The sequence below is a fragment of the Harpia harpyja genome, chromosome 13 (genome assembly GCF_026419915.1).
Source record: "Harpia harpyja isolate bHarHar1 chromosome 13, bHarHar1 primary haplotype, whole genome shotgun sequence".
Lineage (NCBI taxonomy): Eukaryota > Metazoa > Chordata > Aves > Accipitriformes > Accipitridae > Harpia > Harpia harpyja.
In genome coordinates, this window is record NC_068952.1 from 33,459,199 (window position 1) to 33,480,982 (window position 21,784).

Sequence of the window (21,784 nt, forward strand, 5' to 3'; positions counted from 1 at the left end):
GTCTGCCTTGGAAAGGTAAAAACAACCGAAGGCATCTTTTTAATAATGAGAGCTGTGATCTTTGAGTAGATATAGTCAGGATGCAATCCTGTGAAGTTTTCTGTAGTCTAAGCACTTGGCTTCTGTGCAGTTTCCTGTTGCCCTTCTCTCCTAATGTAGATGAGGTTGTAAACTTCTAGCTTTATTTAGGCTTTCGTGGGGGATTTTTTGTTTGTTTGTTTGCTGAACCATAGAGAGAAGAGTTCTTCTTTTGAAAGCTCATCTAGCCACAAAGACCAGGGTTACACTTGCACTGCTTCCCCACAGAAGTGCAGTTAGCAATAGAGGATCTCTTTTTAATTCTTGGCACCAGCATAAGCTTTTTTGAAATGGTGCAGGAGAGGCACAAAGTAGTTTCCCTTTCTACAGTCCTGTTTCATTTGAGTAGTGAACTCATTTTGGGGGGCTAGACATTAAAGAACTGTCATGACAGTTGCTGTGTTAATCTTTGGAGCAAGGGACAGGTTGCAGTAACTCAAGGTTCCAATATTGAACTTAATATTTTACTTCCTGCCCACCTCTTTTGTGTTTTCCAGAAACTGCTCTTAGGAGATCCTGCTTTGGCAGGAATGGGTACTTTGTTCTGAGCTAGTCAGTGGTCACAGAGCACTGATCTGATATAGCTGTTGCTGTTAAACATTGGAGACTAGTGAAGCCTGGAAACATGTTTTGAGACTTGAATGTTTAATCTGTTTGAAACCTTAAATTTAGGATTATAGTCTTGGCAGTAATTTTTTTTCACTTCAGGGTAGGGATTGGTTTGCAACTCTAGACATGCAGAATGTTTACTTCAGCATCTCAGTGTGTTATTTCATCAGCAGTATCTGTTTCATTCTAGGTCAGATCCATTCCTTGTTCAGATCTTTCCATTTAATGTCCATATGATGCTAAAGAATGAGCCCACACACCTGGCAAATCCAAGAAAATTGAGTGAGAAGTTCCTTCTCGAGTAAATATTTGTTATGGGCAAAGCCCCTAACAAAGCTTAAATTATTGGGGTTTTTTAATCTTCTTCACTTTGGTCTTCAGTGGGTTCTGCTATTTTTTCCTTGTATTGGTTCTAGCAAATGCATTTTTCAAGCAAGTTGTCTTGCTTACTCATCTGAACATTTTTAATTAAATCCTTTCTTTTTTGAGAAGTATTGTGATATGTATTGTGGTGGTACTTTGCCTGTGGCATCTTGACCACAAGTCTGTCCTCAGAAATGAACTATTCTCTTTCTTTTAAAATTTATCAAATTATTATTGTTGTTTGCTATTTCTGGAGGGTTGACCAAAGCCTTTAGCTTATGTTTTTATTTTGAGCTGGTTTTGGATAGTAATCCTTCATGTCAGTATGTATGTCCCCTGAAGTGAAGGAAAGCCAGCAGTTTAGCTTTATATAAGCTATTAGTTACTCAACATTAAATCAGTTTCTGTATTTCTTAAGGACTGTGATAAGGGTGAAATCTGTGTAAACCTAAGGCTCAGTCTGCAAAAGAAAACACACACACACAAAAAAACCCAACCCAAAAACCCCCCAAAAGAGGAAATTGGGTTTATCTTTTAAGAGTGCACTGATACTATCTATTATGTTCCAAAACTGTTAGAAGGACTTTTTGAGCTTTAAGCTGACAGACTGCACAAATTCTCTGCTGACATAACCATATTATTGTAGAATAGTGGAATTGAATCTTCAATTCTTCAAATGTTTTCCTTAGAAGTACCCTAATAGTAAGTATATTTTAGTGGATTGCTTTTTTTAAAATATTGTAGAATCAGAATTCAGCTTAAGTACTTCAATTTTTGCTTTAAAATAATTAAAATTTGAGTTCAGTTTGAAAATCCTCTCCCAGTCCTGTGCACATCTAAAGCATGCCAATGAATAGGATTAAATGAAACAGGAGGGGGAAATGGCCAAAACATACATTTTTCCTACTGAAATGACCAATGAAACTTGAGATATGATTATGCTTGCAAAAGACAAGGTATGTTCATAGGTATGACACTGCTTGTTTTCCAAGGTCCTTTTACAAAAATGTAAATAAGTATCTGAAACACTTCAGAACTCCATTTAATTTATAGAAACAAACAAACAAAAATAAAAAAGGCAAAACAAAATTTTGACATATTTAGCTGAATTTTCTATGGTAGCTAAATCCACAGAGCAGAATTGGCCTGATGAAATTAAGTAAAGAAAAATAGAAATAAGAAATGTTCCAGAATTACTGCTTCTAGAATTTGAGGATTTTCCCTGATACTAGCCAATTCACTGATAAACCTAGAAATACCTTTCACAGCACCTGTTCTCAGAGAATTTTAGGTAATTCATTTGTATGTTAATATGAACTTTCTTACAGTATTCAAAAGCAGCAAATAATTCCAAAGAATTGGAAGACTGTGAGCAAGCTAGCAAACTGGGAGCAGTTAACAGTACCTTAAGGTATGCTGTGATTTACAAAAATAGTAACAAAGGAGCATTTTGTCTGTCTTGTTTTTGCAATGTGCTGGTTTTTGTTCTTCATTCTTTCCATAGCCCATTAGAAAGTAAATGTGAAATGATGCAAGAACATCTGAAGGTAAAGATGTTAAGTAGACTTTCTTCTTTTTTTTTTGTTTTTTTTTTTTTAAATTACTCTTTGATATTATTTGAAAGAGGTATCTTACAGCTTCAAGAGTCGGAGGAAACTTGCAAATAAACCCATCTTTTTTTCTACTTTTACCAGTATCAGTCTTTGTTCTTCATGACTGTGCTGGATTAAGGGATTCTGTCCCGCTCTGTCCCTCTGTTACACTGATGTGCCTGTTTGTGATAATTCAGTGAACCAGATCAGGGAGCTTGTGAGTTACTTTTTTTGTTGTCAAAGTTATTTTTAGCTTGGATCAATTCCCTGATCTTGCTTATTGCATGGCACAGTCAAGGTTGGGTGGGAGGAATTCTGCAGAATGGTGTTGCCCCTGAGTAGGAAAGTGTGTGGAACAGCAGTTAGAAAAACCTGTGTTCTACTAGATTCCCCACCTTTAAAAAGCAGAAATAGAAAAATCAGTTCTTCACTGTTGATGGAGAGGTGTGATGTCTTTGGCCTTGGATTTCAGCCGTTCTGCCTGATAGAGATGTTGAAACTCTTCCCTGTCATCTGACAAAATGGGACTGCCGTGAAAAAGCGACTGCTTCTCCCTGGTGTGCAGTGTTTTAAACCAAACCGGGCAGAGCCCTTATCCAAGGTTTTTTAGGGGAAATAAGAAACTATTAACTCTCATCCACTCCTGTAGGGCAAAAGAATATGAGATTGAGTACGCATATGGAGAGCTAAAGAGAGTGCCTTTTGTGAAAGTAGGATAGACAAAGTTGGGAGAGGGCAGGTAATGGATCCTGTGAGTTCAGGAAGAGTTTGTGCTTTGTAGGCAAACCTCCATGTTCTCTACCTAGCAGTGCATCATCCTCACGGTTTTGGGTTGTTTTCCTTTACCAACTGTATTTCTTGTGATTATCAAATCTTGCCTGCTAGTAATTACTGGAGAAGTTCCTCACCTAATGCCAAGTATAAAGTCTCCTGTTGTGATTTGGCAGAAGGTTAGAAATGGATCTTGTTATAGAATTGCCTCTGTTTGTAGAATTGAGCTAGTAGTAATTTGATCAAACAGAATAGGTTGTTTTCATTATTTCAAGGTGCTTCACTGCACCCTGGAGCAGAGTTCCCAGTCTTAACTTTGCTTATGTTTTGCTGTCAGTAGTGTGGCATCAATAGTTCTGTGCTGCACATATGTGTAGAAGAAAGCATTCAGCTTTTGGCACTGTTTGTGTTTCATAGTATGGGAACTTCAAAGTACTTTGGTACAGTACACATTTGAAAATGCTAGGGTGAGTGGAATACCATTATTATTTAAAAGGCTTAAGACAAATCATATTCACAGTGTAATTTAGCTTGGAAGGGGTGTTTAGACATCCAGTCTCCCACTAAAAAGCAAGGCTAACTATCGTAGATCTCACTGAAAGTACAGGTTACAAAAACATGATGATTCCTTACCCCCGCCCCCCCCAAGTGACAGCTGCTAAAGTAGTACTTTGAAAAGTGTTTAAAATGTATGCTATGAAAGTATTTTGCCAAGCTCTTACTGAAGGAAGAGAAGTCACTGTTGCTGCAGTTTGTTCAAATAATGATGGTGAAATCTTTCTTGCTGTCTGACGTTAAGATGACTTTTTAAAGTATTGCAGTTGATGCCTGCTTTAATCTCTGCGCAGCTAACAAGCGGTAACTCCATATATTCTTGAGTTTCAGATACAGTAATTCAGAATTCCGTTCCAAGTTAACTACTATATGTGGATTGTATTTCTTTTGGTAGCTCTTATCGATGTTGTTTATTTAAAAGTTTAAAATCAAATGTATTTTTTTCCCCCTCAGTAACCAAAGTAAGGAGGCTTTCATTGACTGGGCAAGATACGATGATTCACAGGATCATTTTTGTGAACTTGATGGTAAAATGTTTAAGCTTTTTCAGAGTGTTTGTTTTATTTGCTGTCTCTTAAAAAACACAGAAGATTATAGTTTCTCTGCAAATAACCATTTTTAAGAAGCTTTAATTTTGTGCTAAATGGAGATGTGACGGTTCATATCATCTTACATGCAAAGAATGCAATTTTTTACAATGAGCTTTTGGTAGTCTACACAGGGCATGTTCACTGTTACCTCCTGTTAGTATAGTGAACAGGTTACTTTTATGGAAATAAAAAAGAAGGTAAATGGGAGGGGGTTAGCATATATTTTTTTTAAAAAGCTGCTTCTCGCAAAAGAGTTGCATCTAGCACAAAGATAAGACACATTACTTGCAGCTGATTCAGTTTCTTACTACTGTATTATTTTTGTTGCTATTCTACTGTTTATGCTTGGACCAAGTTCGTTCCTCTTCCAGCCTTGCTATGTTTCCAAATGATCTCTGCACTAAATTCACCCTTTTTTGTAAGGACTTTCTTATTGTTAAAACATTAGGATACTAGATTATGTCTTCCCTCTGCTCCACATATGTGAGTCTTTTTATTTGCTTGTAACATTCAAAGCTCAAAGGAATGTTTTTTCAGATAAACGTGAGAATTGCCAAGTTCAGGAATGACTGCTAAAGGCCTTTTTAATAAATACATTAGAAAGCTTTCTATGCTAGGAAGACTTCGGGCATAATGCAAGATGTTTTAATCTACCTTTAGGCTAATGTTTGGTGTCACCTGAGAAAGTAGCAGCTGTAATGGACTTACCAACTGCAGTTCTCTTTCAGCACTTCTGCTGCGTCTTATCTGTGAAAATTTTCTATATAAGCTGTTTCTGTAATAAACAGTCGGTGAGCATTACTGTAGATCTGAGCTGTTATGTGCAATAAGCTGCTGTTGTCTCTGCTATCTTCAAGCTGCCTACTTACATTTTTTAAGAGGACTCAGTTGGGAAAGGTAGGGTTTAGGAGCATTTCTTTTAGAAGTAATACTAACTTAAGTAGTTCCCGATTCTACCTCCATCTCTCCTTACATCATGCCCTGCTGAAGGACTATGTACTGCCCCCAGCTGTGTTCTTCCAGTGCTTTTTTTGCACTGGCTCTGGCATGCATCTTTCTGCATGGTAAGCTGATTCAGCTTACTTGAATAGAGGGAAGGTAAGTTGACATCTTCCTCCCACCTCCCAGATTGTTGTGATGAACTGGCTTATCAGGTGAGTTTTTGAGCTGGAGCAGGGAGAGGTGAGAGAGAATAACAACTGGGAGGAGGTAGAAACTCTTGTTCTCTTCCTCTTCTCTCTTCCTGGTGGTGAGAGAGCTCTTAATTCACCCAGCTGTAGCGCAAAACCATATCATCAGTTTTACTTTTTACTAGCTTTTTGTCGGGCTGAATGATAATCTAGATAAGGGAATTGATCTAGCTGAAAAAAACTTCATAACCCAGGTCAGCTTTCCATCTTTCTGTTGCACTGCCCCACAGACTCAGTTGTATGTGGATAATGAGAAGGAAAAGTGGAGACCGGAAGTGACCAGAAGTGTAGGAACTGCTTAGGTTAGCCATGCTGTCAAAGAAATAAATAAAGCTGTAATTTGACTTTGTCTCATCTGGCACTCACTGTGTTGTTGTGCGTCTTGTGTCTGTCTCTTTTCTTTGTTTTTGCTACTACTGCTGAAGCGATGCTTAACTGCTCATGCAGAATCATATCTTCTTTTTAGAGCAGTTTTCACTCTCTGTTTCTGTGGCTTTTTTCGACATCTAAGGAAATACTCAGTGGCACTGCTTAGCCTATTCCTATGAATAAGTCTCTGGACTACTGGCTTGTATTGTATGTGGGTTTTTTTAAGCATGAGTTGCTCTTGACCTAGAATTTCAGAGGAGGGAATTCTTCCTGCTTTTTACTGGCTGTAGCTTGAAACTCAAGTGTTCTATTCGTACAGAATTTTTAAGCAGAAAGAGTACTGTTTCACATTTTTCTTTGGATATGTTGCCTGAATTAGTAGTGAACTTTAGAGATGAGGGTATAACTTGTTGAAATGCTGCTTAAATAACCTGTTTCTTGCCATAACCAACAGAGTGTTCTGCACTATGCTGAAAGTTTGTTCAATTAAGCAATGTGATCTAGACTTTCTGCCAGCATACAAGGGTATCTAGTTAAAAAGGGATTTAGCTAATAAATATACAATATGTACCAACTACAAGATGCACTTCTTTGACCTTGTCTTTATTAAGAAGCCCCTGTAGCAGTATACCCATTTCAAAAAAGCAACTCACCTAGCCAAATACTGCTGGACAAATAAACCCTGAATATGAAGCCCATTTAAAACAAAACACTGTTCATTTCTTAGCATAGGGTGAGAGAACACATTGTACGACAAGTGTTTATGGTGGAGTTGAAGAAGCCACATAGAAGGTGGTCAGACATTGTAGAAATTATGGCCACATGAGAGACTTTGGAATAAATTACATACTTTTGAGCTTTCTATTTAGTATGTATATTGCTGTATTTTTATGTACAAGGCATTTATAATCCAACTGGAAGACAGAATAGTATTATATGAGACCTTTTATTTATATTTAATTCTGCGTGACTGTTTTTAAATCTTTTTTTAACTGATTGGTTAGAAAATGTAACAAAAGGTTTCCTATTTAGATGAGAGATCTCCAGATGCACAGTATGTGGATTTGCTGCTGAATCCAGAGCGTTACACTGGATACAAGGGGCCTTCTGCTTGGAGAGTGTGGAACAGCATCTACGAAGAAAACTGCTTCAAGTAATTTGGAGGGAGAGGAAGTCTATTTCTTATAATTGTGCTTCAATTTAGCTTAAAACTGATTTTTGTGTTTTCTAACTTATTTTCTAGGCCTCGATCTGTCTATCGTCCTTTAAATCCACTGGCACCTAGTAGGGGTGGGTCTTGCCTGTTTTATTTTCTAATGCAGTTCTTTTAACATAGTGACTTTTTAAAATTTCCTCTGTAGAAGTAGTTGTCCATTTTCAATATTTAGAGTAAGGTTTGTGATACTTGATTACATACATGCTTAATCTTATGCATATGAGTAGGCTTATTAATGTCGGGAGCTAACGTGAAAACTAAAGTAAGTCTCAAACTGTTTAGTAAGTGTTACAGTAATTTTCCAATGTGGATGGGAAGGAATTAAAGTTCAACAAAAATTTCAGCACTTGTGTATTCTTCCCTTGTGTTTTGTTTGGTTTTTTTTTTTTTTTCCTAGAGCATTTAATTTAATCACTTTAGCTCCTAGTCATCCTAGTGTAATGTAGCTGTACATTTTCCATCCATAATGTTTAGGGTATTACAAATGTACAAATAATTGCATTATCTGAAGAAAGAATGGATACTTAGGAAGGCTGTTATCTGCAAGAATGTTAAAAAAAAAAAAGAGTATGCTAATGACTTGGGGTTTAAGTTTTCAAATTTAAACTGAAAACTATAGCCTGGTGTTCCAAATTAATCAGCTTTCCCCTGTCAGTGTGTCTCATTTCCCTTAAAAATTAACTATTAGCCAATAGATTGAGTTGGAAAACATCACCACCCATTAGAAAATCAAGATAGCTTTTAGTAATTATAAATATTGAGATAATACATTGCTGGTACACACAAATAAAAAGAATTGTAAGAGCAGTTTAACTCGGGGATCAGAATTTCAGAAAGGAACACTGGTCAGATTGTTGAATAATGTGAACTGAAGAAGACTTCCTAACTACCTTTCTGAAGCTAGAACATAGCTTTCAAGAATGTGTAAGTCAGCTGCTACTAAGATTTCAAATTCTTTGTGACTTTCATTATTATAATGTATTTAGTCTCAGGTGGTCTTGAGGAAGAGGATGGGAAGTAGCCTATTTTTTTGTAGATTAAGTAAGGTTTCTTGCACTTTTTCAATGTTTGTAGTAAAGCCTGTGTTTCATTACTACTTTGCTGTGGAAATTATCTTTTTAATGCTTATGGATTTTTTTCTCCCCCCCCCCCGGCAGGAGGAGATGATGGTAAGTCATCTTATTTTGCTTTACTTGCAGAAATGAAGTAAGCATTAAGGAGTTTTGGACATCTGATTTATTCATTTTATTGCTATTGCATTAGAGGGCAGAAAGGCTATGTTTTTATGCAGATGATTGATCAGAAAATGTTTTTATTGGGATAATTCTTTCATTTGGAGTAGGGGGAAGGAGTGGGTAAGAGCAAAATACAGTTCTGTTGTTGGTTCTTATCCTTGTAACAGAATATGTCTTGTGGTAATGTTATTGGCGAGATAACTGGAGATGCATAAAAGATTCTTGGGTCTCCTCTAGAGCCTCATTGATAGTGATGTCAGATCCCTTAAAAGAAGAGGGACAGGTTTTTGTGTACTTTCTTGAATGTCCTTGATTTTGGGAAGGTGGGGAGAGAGTGGGGAGAAAAAGCATTCGGTCTGTCTACAGTGAGACAGACTTTAAGGTTTTTCAGTCAACTGAAAGCTCTCAGGCAAAAGATCTAAGCCTACAGGAAACCTTCAGACAGTAGCAGCCAAGTTAAAGGCTATCAGATATGATTACATTCTTCCATCACGTCTTTCACCACTAGTCAATGTAATCAGGCTTGTGCTCCTGTACACTTCTGAATGCCCTGACCAGTAGCTTAGTCATGCTCATTCTTGTATTTCTCCTATTCTGACCCCAACAGATTTAAACTAACCGCAAAGTTCAGCCACTTCAGTGCCTATTCTCACTTTAATAGCTAAATTATTTAGCTTTATGTCCAGATGGCAGCTAATGTTAGTATGCATAGTAATATAAAGATACTGTAACGTTGAAAATGAATACTCTTCGTTTAACTATATACTTTGTATTTACAGGAGAATCTTTCTACACATGGCTAGAAGGTAAAGGCTCTTGCATAGGTTAATATAATGTTAAATTCACTAGAAGAAACACTGTAGTATTTTTTTCATCTCCCCAAATATTTTTCATAGTGTAGGCTTTTTAATAAGTTGTGCAGAACTTCTGAGTGTCATTCAAAGAATATTTTTTTTTTCTTGAGGGTCTTTGGAAATCTTCTCAATCACTTAGATGGTATACTCCTTAAACCCTTCAGTGTTTCATCTTTTATAAAGGGGGAGTTCACTTCAAACCAGTTACTTGGAGTTTTCTGCTCATTTTAGGCATTTAAGCAGGGACATTACTATTAGTAGCATTGCTAAGCATTTTTATTTGAAAACAGCTTTAAAAAACGTTAAAGTTTTTCATGGTTCTGTTCCCAGTATATAAGCTAACATAAGTATAATGTGTGTTCAGAAGGCAAAGCAATTTGCTTTTTATTAATATTTAAATGGAAATTATTATTACGGTGGTAGCAATCAAAATTGCATTTTGGAGGTGCGCAGAAAAGTAAATGAGCTAAATGTACTTAATTTCAAACTTAGTTCACTCTGACTTTCATAAGCCTTTACTTGTCTAGTTGGAAATCTCTAACTGGTGCTGTTGTAGGAAAGCATACAAATTTATATGCTTTTTAAGATGTGATGTCTGTAAATGAGGCCAGATCTCAGCCTCACAGATAGGCTTCACCATCAGCTCTTCCTGCTTCTGTTTCTGGAGATTGAAGTGGCAGGGAAGTCACCCAAACTTATCTTTGAGAAAGGAGCAAACTCCTTAATTCCAAGTGTAGTCTCTATCTCTGGGTCTAAGTGGTATTGTAAGTAATTTCTGCATTTAAATTATATTTTAGCCACCCAATGCCATTGCATTTCTGTTTACGCTGTAGAAGTCTGTATCTGTCAAAGTAATATTTTTTCAAGGTTTTGCTCTGTGCATTTAAATCTTCAGTGAATTTACAGTAGAGCTGGGAAGAAATATTTTTGCTGTTTTCCAATGCCATAAGGTTTTCTGGGGTTTTTGATGTTTTTCTGTAAGGTCACTACTCTCTAATTCAGTAGTAGCTTTAATTCTAATTAGGATGGGTCAGAGTATAGTTCTGGTTTCCAGACTGTCAAAATTCAAGACTATTTCAAATTTATTGCTCAAACAATGTAAGCATCTTATTTTTGTGTGGCAGTTTATCTGTATTAATTGACTAGGTACTTATTTGACTGAATTTATTAGAACACTTAAAATACCAAGAAATGTCAAGCTTCATTCTTAGTACTTCTTTATATAAAAATTAAGAGGTAAACTTTTCCTGTGATGGATATAAGGGCTTATTAACAATGCTGAAGTACTATAATTGTAACTCTTGAAACGTAAGCGATGCAGACTTGCATCACTGAAATGTCAAGGTATATTCATTTTAATACATTATTTCCAGTATTTAGTTTGGGGTCTGTTTGTCTTTTTTCCTGGACAGGTCTTTGCCTTGAGAAAAGAGTGTTTTATAAACTCATTTCTGGACTTCATGCTAGCATCAACTTGCATCTGTGTGCAAATTATCTTCTTGAAGGTAATTTAAGTCTAGGTAAAATTGCTAGATGGAATTCTACAATATCTGTAACATGTTTGTTTTTTTCTGAAAGTTTTTGATGTATACTTAGTTGCTTTCTTTTTCTAAATATGTATGTTTCACTCCCCCTGCCTTTTTTTTTTTTTCCTCTGTGTAGAAACCTGGGGGAAGCCTCGCTGGGGACCAAATGTGAAAGAGTTCACTCACCGCTTTGACCCTATTGAAACAAAAGGAGAAGGACCAAGGAGGCTCAAAAATTTGTATTTCTTATATTTGATAGAGCTGCGTGCTTTGTCAAAGGTTGCACCGTACTTTGAGCGTTCAGTTGTTGACCTTTACACTGGAAATGGCCATGAGGATGCTGAATCTAAAGCTCTCTTACTAGATATCTTCAGGGATACAAAGTAAGGCATAGGATTTTTTTTTTATCAACAGTTTGAAATTCTCATTTATATTCGCAAGTGAGACTAGATGACTCCTTGATAGTATAGGACAAGGAGGAGAATGGAATGAAGAAATAAAATTAAGTAATGGGAGAGAACAAGAGTCATTTGACAGGAAGAAATGAATATTTTTGAGGTTTGAATATACTGATCTTTAAAAAACAAACACCACCCCCCCCCCCCCAAACAAAAAAAGAAAAACCAAACCAAAACAGCCCCCCCCACACACACCCCCCACTCTGGGCTATTCCTTATTTGTTGCTTTTTCTGATTCTTCAGTGTAAGATGCACATGATCTATTTTGAAATGGAAAAGAGTACATGTAGTCTTTTAACAATCCAGTGAGTAATCCAGCTTTTATCATAGACTTAACCTCTGGGGTTTTAGCCATCCCTTCTTCCTTCTGTTTACTCTGTAAGGTTATTTAGTCCAGTTCCTTTGCTCACCTTCTCACTTTTTTTTGTGATTGGTGATGTGCTGTGTGGCTTCATTGCTGTCCCTAATCATAATCTTGCTAGGCATTTGAGATGTGGTGAGACAACAATCAACTGAAAGGCAAATATTAAGATAATTTCAATGTATATTAGAAAGAAATCTTGATAATTGGAAATGGAGTGAAGAAAACTCTCAACAAAACTGTAACATTTCATGTTACAGTGATTGAATAGTAAAACTGATAACATTCAGTAAATTTTTCTAAGAGCCGTTCTGCAAAGACTAGGAACTCTGAAAAGTATTTTACACTCATGCTCACCAAGCTTGATGGAAGTTTATGCTTCCACTGTAGTTTATGCCAGCGTTTGGTTTTTTTCTTTGCATTTTGTCTTTATTAGGTCCTTCCATATGCACTTTGATGAAAAGTCCATGTTTGCTGGAGATAAAAAAGGAGCCAAGTCATTAAAGGTAAAGCTAGTTTTCTGAATGACATCCAAAATACTCATTTTGGAATTAAGTTGTGTTATTGTAGAAAACCTCTCTACCTACCAGAAGCATACTGCTGAGCGTAGAAAAGGCAGGGATAAAAACTTACACAATTGTATCTGAGGCCTCTTAATCTACTTTATAGTAAATGAATGCAAGGTGTTGTCCTGAGCCAAGCAGACCGAAATCTCTGGTTTAGTGCCTTGGGTCTGCTGTCAGGACTGTGGTTAGGCAAATGAGTTGAATTGGTATTACCGGTAAATGTAATGGTGTTTTTAAATAGAGTATCTGTTTCACATAAGCATCTGAAAAAAAGTGGTTTGCTTAAAAAAACAGATGCCTTATATAGTATGATACAGTATAATGTAATACAGTGTTACACTTAACATTAGAAAAGCATAGTTCCAGACATGGGAACCTAATGCGAATGCTGTTACTACCTAGCAACTTCCAGTGCTAACATGCTGGTGTTCAGATTGGTATGCACTACAATTCTGCAGTTGGAGTGTGGTTCAGTAATAAAGGTCTGTTTTAATACTTGTTAACACTTTTAATACTTACTTCAGTAGTAGTATGTAATTTCACTAGCATTAGAAAGAATGCTGTTACAAAGGTGCCAGTAGTTTATCAGCCCAGCTAGTGTTTTTCTGACCTTAAATATTTGAGATCATCTGAATTAGTTCTGTGCTGTGCTTGCTTTCACTCTCACTGAAGCTGCAAAGCAACAATCTACCCGTAGCTTTAGACAGGAAATGTCTTTTGTGAGTTGTAACTTGTTTGCCTGTTTGTCAAAAAGGTAGGTTAGTTCAAAAGGGATTTGAACAATGGAAGAAAAATTGGGCAGGGGCACAGATACAGTACTTAGAGCTCAGAAAATTTTGAGAAAGTTGGTAGAAACTCAGTGTACAGAATCTAAGCGTTACCCTGCATGTCCTGTATTTTGGGGGTTTTTTTGAGGAATTAACTGTTAACAGTGGCTTGGAAATAAGATTCTGGGTTTACGTGGACCTTTGTTATGGCCTGACCACATAAGGTAGTGGTTTTGCTCAGTTTTAGTAATAGAGAATTGATATTCTAGTGGTATAGGTTAGTTAACCTTCTGGTTTTGTAAAGCTAAGAGGTACTTTAAGTAAACCTTTTTTATTTTGTGTTTAACTGATAGGAAGAATTCAGATTGCATTTCAAGAACATATCCCGCATAATGGATTGTGTTGGATGTGACAAATGCAGGCTGTGGGGCAAACTGCAGGTACAGTTTACTTTATGTGTGTGTGTGTGTGGCAGGGGGGAGGTTAGAAGATAAGCATCTATTTCAGTTTGGCAGGATGCCTCTTACATTAGCATTCAGACTTTTTGTACATGGTTGGTCTCTGATATCCTTACCTATATATTAAAAATAGACATATGTTTAATTCACTGTTAAATAATTTTTTAAAAAATTGTTAAAAAAAAAATCTTTATTTTGTTTAGTCAACAGCTGTTTAGTTTACTAAAAGGTATAGTTTGTATTCTCTGAAAAAAATGTATTTAAAGCAGATGCTTTATGTCAGTCTTACAGACAATCAATATCTTATCTGTATTCAGTGATCAGATGAGCCTTGTAGAATCACCTGTTGGAAGCCTTCCTGGAAGTACAGCACTTGCTTAATTGTTAGAAAATCCAGCATGAGATTTAACTCCACAAATTGAGGCATAAGAGAAAGAAGTAATTGAGATTTTCACAATTTATGCAGAAGGCAGCAAATGAATGCAAAGGTGCATAGTAAAGCTGAAGGTTGAAAAACAGTTTCAGTTTCTGGACACTTACTATTTTTATTTTATCGTGAACAAGATTTTAAACCTCAAGACTAACGTTAAGTCCAGAATGAGAATAGTTGTTACTTTGGGGTGCCTACTGTACTATACTGCTGCATAGCATTAAGCTTATCAGAGTTCAGTTTTCAAAGAAATTTATAACATCAAAAATTTGGTGGTCTCTGCTGAATTTCCAGAGTTCTGCCTACCCTGTCCTAGTTAATGCTTCTGATCTACTGCTGTTTTTTCCTTCTCACACAAAATGAAATAGGGCCAGATTTCCTGACCTACAAAAGTCTCTGGCAACCAGCCTCAACCACTTTTTGTCAAAATCCAGTGGTTGTTTCTGTAGCCCAATTAAAAGGGGAAATGAGAATAGTTTCTTCTGTTTTATTTCTGAATAGAAAATAGGGATTGAAACTGAAACTGCCATGTCTGCCATTGGCACTGGAGATGAAGAAAGCAGAAGTGTTGTGATACCTCGTAATAAAACCTAGTTTGACTTTGAATGGGGGGTGAGGGGAGAAGAAAAGGGGAGATCTGATCCAACTGCAGCTCCTGCAGCAGTGGGGCATCTGTAAGGTAAGGGGCAGGATGGAGCTGGAAGTGTTGTAATAGGCTTGTTTTCATATGTATGTGCTGTGGCTCAGAAGAAAAGAGATGGAAAAGGAAGAGATGAAAAACATGAGGATGAAGAGCAAGTATAGCTGAGGAAGCAAATGTTCTTATTTAAGTGACTGAACCTGGTACACAATTGATGGCATGCATTTGCATTAGTGTCCTGGTTTGTGTGCAGCTCTTTGGGTTGAGGGAGTGTCAATATATAAGAATTGGTACTACAGTTTGCCTGGATTAGATAATTTTTTAACTTTTTTACAGTTTTCTGAGCATTCGGAGGAGTGATATTATTGATGTTAAAACACTGGACTTTTTTTGTAGACTCAAGGCTTAGGAACTGCTCTGAAGATCTTGTTTTCTGAGAAAGAAATACAGAGCCTTCCTGAGAACAGCCCATCAAAAGGTTTTCAACTCACGCGTCAAGAAATAGTTGCTCTTGTAAATGCCTTTGGAAGGTAAGTTTTATCATTTGTGTAGTAGAAAAACTGTACAACTTCAGTGTCAACACTCAAGGTCTGTGGAAAGATGTACATGTGGCTGTAGCTTTTTAGAGGCTGAATTACTATGAGTGATACTGATAAACTTAATGCCATCAAACTGAGTATGTGGAGTGTTGATTATTAGCCTTGGTCATCATTCTGTGTTTGGATCTAATTCATCTCTTTATCTCAAATCTCATAAATTCCATCTTTCTCTTAAACAGATGTAAGCATTAGACTTTGAGTGTGTCTCCTCCTTTTTGAACACTGACTACAGCTGTTCTACATTTGGTATTTCTGTTTTAAATGTGTCTATGTAAAAAGTAGCGAAAAGGAAGAAAAATACTTGGAGATTTTTTTAAAACTTAACTGTCATTTAGCCCTTAGGCTTTTGGATTTTTGTGTATGATGTGATTGTTTTTGTTACAATTTTAGTTTTGGTTAATTTTTTGAAAATTTAGCCCAAACAAGAGATGAAATAAAATGTTTTAACAGCTTTAAAAGATGGGTAGAACTTGCTTTGTTCATCATGATAGTTCTTCAGATCTTGAATATAACAATCTGTTCCTGTTTAAAAGAATGTAATAAACATTATTACCTCTGGTTAGAGATTTTTAGATGTTTAATGAAGTCAGGACAATTAAACATATATGTAAACTTTAATCCCTGTAATATGTTATGTAAGTATAATGGAGAGTCAGATAGTAGATCTTTTGAGGGAAAGTCGTATCTTAAGCGTGTCCATCTTTGGAACAGAATTGTGTTTGAAAAAAACACCAGACAAAAAGCCCCCATGGAAGATGATGATTTGTACTTCTCTTTCGCAGTTGACTTACTAACACCTAAGGGGTTTTTGTTTTACAGGCTTTCCACAAGTATAAGAGAGTTGCAGAATTTTAAAGTTTTATTACAACAAACTAGGTAATGAAGGCCTTTGCACAACCCATTAGTGAAGACCATTTACGTGGCTGCATTGAGCAGAAGGAACTGATCCTTACAGGACTCACATGAACTGATAAAAAGTAAAATCAAATACCAACTTGAATATTTATGTTTAAACTAGGAATGGTTATTAATTGGAAAAGATATTTATGGATGAAATATAGAGTTTTTAAATGTGTAAATTATGATGATCTGTTTATTTTTTCTCTGCTCACAGTTCTGTTGTACTGAAACTTCATAAACTTACTTTATTTCCTTCTCTTTCTGAGACAGTTGTTTTATATGAAAACATATGTACCTCTACCCTGACTTGGCCTGAGAGAGGTGGTTCACCTCTCGCCTCTCCCCAGTACTGAGCTTCAGTATATTCTGAGGATTGGGTATGCTGATTCTGGCTGTCTAAAAGAAAAACAAACAAACAAACCCCAAACAGAAAAGGAAATAATGGACTTGTTGAGTTCTGACTTCTTACTGTGATAATGAAACTTACTTAAAAATAGAAAATTTACTGAGCAGAAAATTTTATTTCATACCGAGCTCCTTTGCATCATGCTGATACCAACATATTTTTCCTTATGTGCTGCTTTTCAGAATTTTCTTTTTTCTTTGAAATAACTACTTTGTCTCTGATGCAGCACAGTTGGAAGTGACTTTTCTGCAGCCCCTTGGTGACCTGCATTTGCTTGGGGGTGGGGGTCAGGGCAGGGGGAGGTGGTGCTAGAGTGCTGCTAGCTGAAAAGCCTCAGTCAATCAAATTTGCATGTACCCCATTTTATTTTCTAGATTGTAATCACAAGTTCAGTTTCCAGAAATCATCTTTTTAATGTCTAAAATGTTAAAATAGCACACTTCAATCTCTGACCCCTGGAAATAGATTTGTTCTTTATGGGTTGTGTTTTAGTGCTATGTTAAAAGGTCAGTGTAAAAAGTAGGAACTTGGTTTTATAGTCACTTTTAAAAAAAGATGCTTTTTAAAATTCATAATCACACTGACATTTAATACCGCATACTCTATCTATGCAATCCCTAACTGTATCTCCTTTAAAAGCATATTCAATGTAAAAAAACGGGTATGTTAATAACATAACTTTCATGAAATAAGAAATTACTCATGTATCATTGTCCACAAATGTCAATGATAACTGACCATTGTCCAAAACAGAATTCAGAAACAGCACTACTGATTAGTAGCAACCAAATATTGGTTTAAATTTAAAATGAAGTAATAATTTTTTTTTTTTAAACCAGCCTGTTTCAAAATGAAGTTAGGAGTTATGAATGTAGGAAGTGCTGGTACAGTGTAGATACATCTCTTGTTTTTAAAAATAAGTCTTCACAAAATGAAGTGCTCTTAAACATTTTTCACCCTGCCAGATATTTAGTGACCTGTTTATATAATTGATTGTAACTGTATCAGCTTCCATAATGTGGTCCTTTACAGCTGAGATTTTCTGAAAGCTGGAATACGCTCTATGTCCTTTGTTTCCAGACTAGCCTCAAGTTTCTACCTGACTGGAAATGAGATAGACTATCCTGCTGACACTTCCTATTATAAAAAAATACTGTTTCTCAAGTAAACCCTCTTGAGTCAAACTGGGATAAGCTAAATGAAAGAAAATTAAAAAAAAAAGGGGGGGGGGGACACAACCAACAACAAAACCACCCCCACCCCCTGAGTTTTGGTGATAGTTGCACAAATTGGCAATGAACTGGTATCGAGTCAGAAGTTCCGGTTTAAGCCAGTAGATAATTTAATGTGGTGTTAAAGAAAGCTGATGCTAGTCTGGGGATGTTATGTTCTTACCTAGCAGCCTCTCTTGCCTGTGGGCACCCATGTCTGAGCAAGTCACCACAGGCTTCCTTTTTCTAGTTAATGGAGAAGAGCAGGTGATTTCTAGGTGGATTCATCTGGCCTATTCCGAGCTCTGTATTTGCACCCTAGAGTTTATTTTTCTCCATTAAATTGAAGTGGGAATCTAGGTAACTGGCCCAGATGTGAACAGCTGTGTTTGGTACGAGTTACACCCTGACTATCTAACTCTTCTGAATAATTGTATATATTGAAAGAGTGTGGTTTTCAGTTGGCCATTAATTCCTTGCTTTTTGGATTGACCTGCAAGGGTGGAACCTGTAGGCTTACTGTGTGAAGAATGCTGTATAGCTGGGATTTATCTGTATTGTTATATATTACAGTGCCTAAAGCTTTAGGCAGGATTTTCTAGTTGAAAAAAAAAAAAAAATAAAAATGGTGTTGTCTGCGCTGCCCCAGGAAGGACCTGAGCCTCAGAATTGTTTCTTCCCTTTTTCCCCTTGCTTTGTGGGGAAAGTGAATTGCTTCCGGCCTTCTCCTGGGGATGCAACTTGCTTTTTTTTTCTTTTTTTCCACCTGTGCCTGGCTAAGATCTATGGACACTGAAGGAGCATCACATACTAGCATCATGCACTTGCTCATGGGACAGGTGAGAGATTCAGGCACGCAGATCCTGGACACCTGCTCCTTGCAACCCTCATGGGCACAATGCAGGCAAGGTTAATACCATTGGGTAAGGACCTAAAAAGATGGGAAGCTTTTCTTCTTTCCCTTTGTTTCATGAAAACACAGGAGTGCAACAGAACAGCAAATTCCATGTGTGGGGAAGTTCTGTTGCGTTTGAAGGTACATCTCTTTTGGTGATCAAATATGGAAGGTGTTTCACTTCACTATCATTGTAGAAATAGGACATAAAATTTTTTTCCTGTTACAAATCTGGTTGAAACAATTTTCCTGTCGCCATTTTTCTTACTGTATTTGATGTACATTCTGTGACTATGCTGCCTATGAAGTTTTGCCATGTGAGTTGGATAACTTAGTTCTTTATATGTTAAATTAAATTTTAGAAATTTACAGATCCATTTTTATACTAAAGAATAAGGTTAGTTACACTGTCCATGACCTGTAAACTGTTTTAAAATCCAGCTCCCTGTTGGGAGATCAGCTTGTCAACACTGTCTGTCGTTCATTTCAGAGTAAAAGTGCATTTCCTTGTACAAATGACACAATGATTGTAATCCCAGAGGTAGTGAGAAGACAAAGACAAAAATGTTTCATTTTTCCCAAGTCATGAAGACTTAGGTGAAATGGTAAAGGAGACTTGGTGCAAACTGCATGGGTCAAATGTAGGGCACTGTTGCTGAACAACTTGCTCTTCAGTGCCTGAGGAGGGAGGTGAGAATGCAGATTTAAAACAGTGAAATACAGGGACTTGTGTAAGCTGGAACAACAAAAGCATTTTCCTACTTCAGCTGATGACTTGCGCTGTCAGTCATTGTATGTGCATGAAATACACTGTGCCACACTTTCTTGAGTTGTGTTTTGATGGCTGGGTTGACTATCTGACCTTGCTTTGTGCTTTTCTGGGAAATGACCTGTAATATGTTGTAAATAATCTAAATGCTTATGTTTATAAAGTAGCAATCAGCAATTCCTCACTCTACAATTCCTCCATGTACCTAGCCTATTAAAGATATAATATTTATTAAAATCAAACCCAATATTGGAACTGCTTACTGAGATCTAAACACTTCTGAATCTTTGCTATGTTTGAATCTATGAAATGCGAATTAAAGTATTTTCTGCTACAACTTCTTTTTGTGAATGTAATTTTTGGGGTTTCACTTGAAATATTTTTTACTTTTCATTTACCTTTCAACTACACTTGGTAGAAATTATGTAACTTAAATTATTTACACATCAGTCATTTAAGCTTATGAGCAGGCTTTCATTCTCACTTACATTCATCTTTTGAATGGAATTAAACCTGTCTATCTGTTGCTGTTTACAGTGCTTTGTTGTGTGTTATCACATCAGAAATTCATGTGGCAGAATTACAATATGTTTCTGTATGAATATGGCCAAATTTAGCCACTGTTTAAGTCCAATTGTTTTAAAAAGCAAAAAGGCTTATTTTGAAATGAAGCTTGGTCTGTTTTGTTCCTTTCTCAGTATAGCTTATAAAATCAATTTTGTAAATATTTTTTCTGGTTGGTTCACTCAGTGGGGCTCTTCATGTGAAATTATTTCCCTTAAAGGGTTTCTGCAGCTCTGTTTTGTTCCTTGTATGCATTTTTAACAAGTTACCTTACTAGAAATTTGATACATGTATTTCATCCCCAGTATGATTTAATTTAAATTTAAGATCTTACCTTTCACATTGTTTAAACTTCCTGTGTTTGAAAGTATTTAATTCATTACTATGATTGGTCATAGTCACTTGTCATTCCAACTCTTTTGCACGCATACTGTGGCACAGGGATTAAGCTTGGTTTAGGTGCAGAATTCTCATAATTAAATTTGTGCTGTGCAGCCCTAACTACTGTGAAGAAAATGTAATTCCTGCAGCCTTTTCTTGCACTAGGTCTTCAGGCAGTTTTGTACAAACATGATTGTAGAACTCCAAAGGGTTTAATAAAATTTCTGTCTGTTTCCTAGCCCTGTTGGCACCTTTTTTTAATCTCTGACTGATAGTTTAACTGGCTCTTTTTCTTCAATGAACATTTGGGAAGACGGGAAGAAACTAATGGAAGCTCTGGAGGGCAAACGCTTGCAGAGTGCTTCTGCCAGAGTCAGGGCTTGTGCTCTGATTTTACCACAAAGGTCCCAAAAACCAAAGAGCCTGTGGAAGACCTGGCATATGTGTGTGGCACTACTATGCTTTTGGCTCCCAAGCAGTCCTGATCAGACCTACTCCCCTCCTTTTTTTTGCTGTATATCCTCTGTGAAACGTATACAAGCATTCTCTACTTCTTGTACTTCCTGAAGTTAAACACAAGGAAAACATCAAGGCTGTCCACCATCTGGGGATGCTGTAGTACACCTCAAAATGAACTACTTTTCTGGAAGTAAAGATTACTGTAACAAATATGTTTTTCTTCTAGGGAAATGTGGATTGAATTACAGTGCTTCATGGGGGGAAGGAGAAAGAGAGGCTGGGGGTGCAGAGCTCTTCATAGTAGACCATACCAGTCAGTACTGGGCACAATAAAAAGACCTGAAGAAGAGTTAGGGTTCCTGCTCACCTTAGATTAGTAACAATTATTTTTAGGCTTACTATGTGCAAATGTCATATATTAGAATGGTATTTATCCACCATTTCCACCACAACCCATCCACTTTATCCCTGAACATACAAGGCTGAAGCACAGCTTTGCTGACCTTCTGCTAGTTATGCAGAATTTATCCTCTAGGTCTGCTTGAGGTTTTTCTGTGTTATGTATTCCTGGCTCTTGTTCTATTCCCAGACTGCACTTCCTTGGTTTTTAATAAATAAATAAAAAGTAAGTACAGTTGTATGTATCCATCTCCCTGGCTCAGTATTCAACTTGCTCTTATACATACCTTACCTAGAACTGATTGACAGAGATGATCACACAACTTTAATTTTTCAAACTTACATCTTTTCAGCCTCTTTTGCAGTTCACAATGCCCCAGCAGCCAGAGCACATGCCCATCTCTACTGTTCTAAGACTGTCCCTATAGCCACTGAGAAGATATGATTTTCTTACTTAGAAGAATGAAGTGTGTTTTGAGATTGTAACTAGGGTATAGATCACTTCTAACCTCCAGCCATCTTGCCACATTGAATAAGCTGTGATCGTCCAAAGAGTAAATTGTGCTCTGAGAA

The 21,784-nt window shown here is 36.7% G+C and overlaps 1 protein-coding gene across 1 annotated transcript in view; it reads left to right on the forward strand.

The window, feature by feature from the left end:
* The window catches only part of ERO1B (endoplasmic reticulum oxidoreductase 1 beta), a 32,797-nt gene extending 13,052 nt beyond the window's left edge, over positions 1-19,745 (forward strand). Inside the window, exons 5-16 of the mRNA XM_052805286.1 lie at positions 2,379-2,461; positions 4,422-4,495; positions 7,150-7,270; positions 7,361-7,407; positions 8,491-8,502; positions 9,348-9,374; positions 10,835-10,927; positions 11,085-11,331; positions 12,204-12,273; positions 13,454-13,540; positions 15,025-15,158; positions 16,047-19,745. Of these exons, the coding sequence (XP_052661246.1) occupies positions 2,379-2,461; positions 4,422-4,495; positions 7,150-7,270; positions 7,361-7,407; positions 8,491-8,502; positions 9,348-9,374; positions 10,835-10,927; positions 11,085-11,331; positions 12,204-12,273; positions 13,454-13,540; positions 15,025-15,158; positions 16,047-16,107 (1,056 nt within the window). The 3' untranslated portion in view covers positions 16,108-19,745. The remainder of the gene's footprint in view (positions 1-2,378; positions 2,462-4,421; positions 4,496-7,149; positions 7,271-7,360; positions 7,408-8,490; positions 8,503-9,347; positions 9,375-10,834; positions 10,928-11,084; positions 11,332-12,203; positions 12,274-13,453; positions 13,541-15,024; positions 15,159-16,046) is intronic.
* The last annotated feature ends 2,039 nt before the right edge of the window (positions 19,746-21,784 follow it).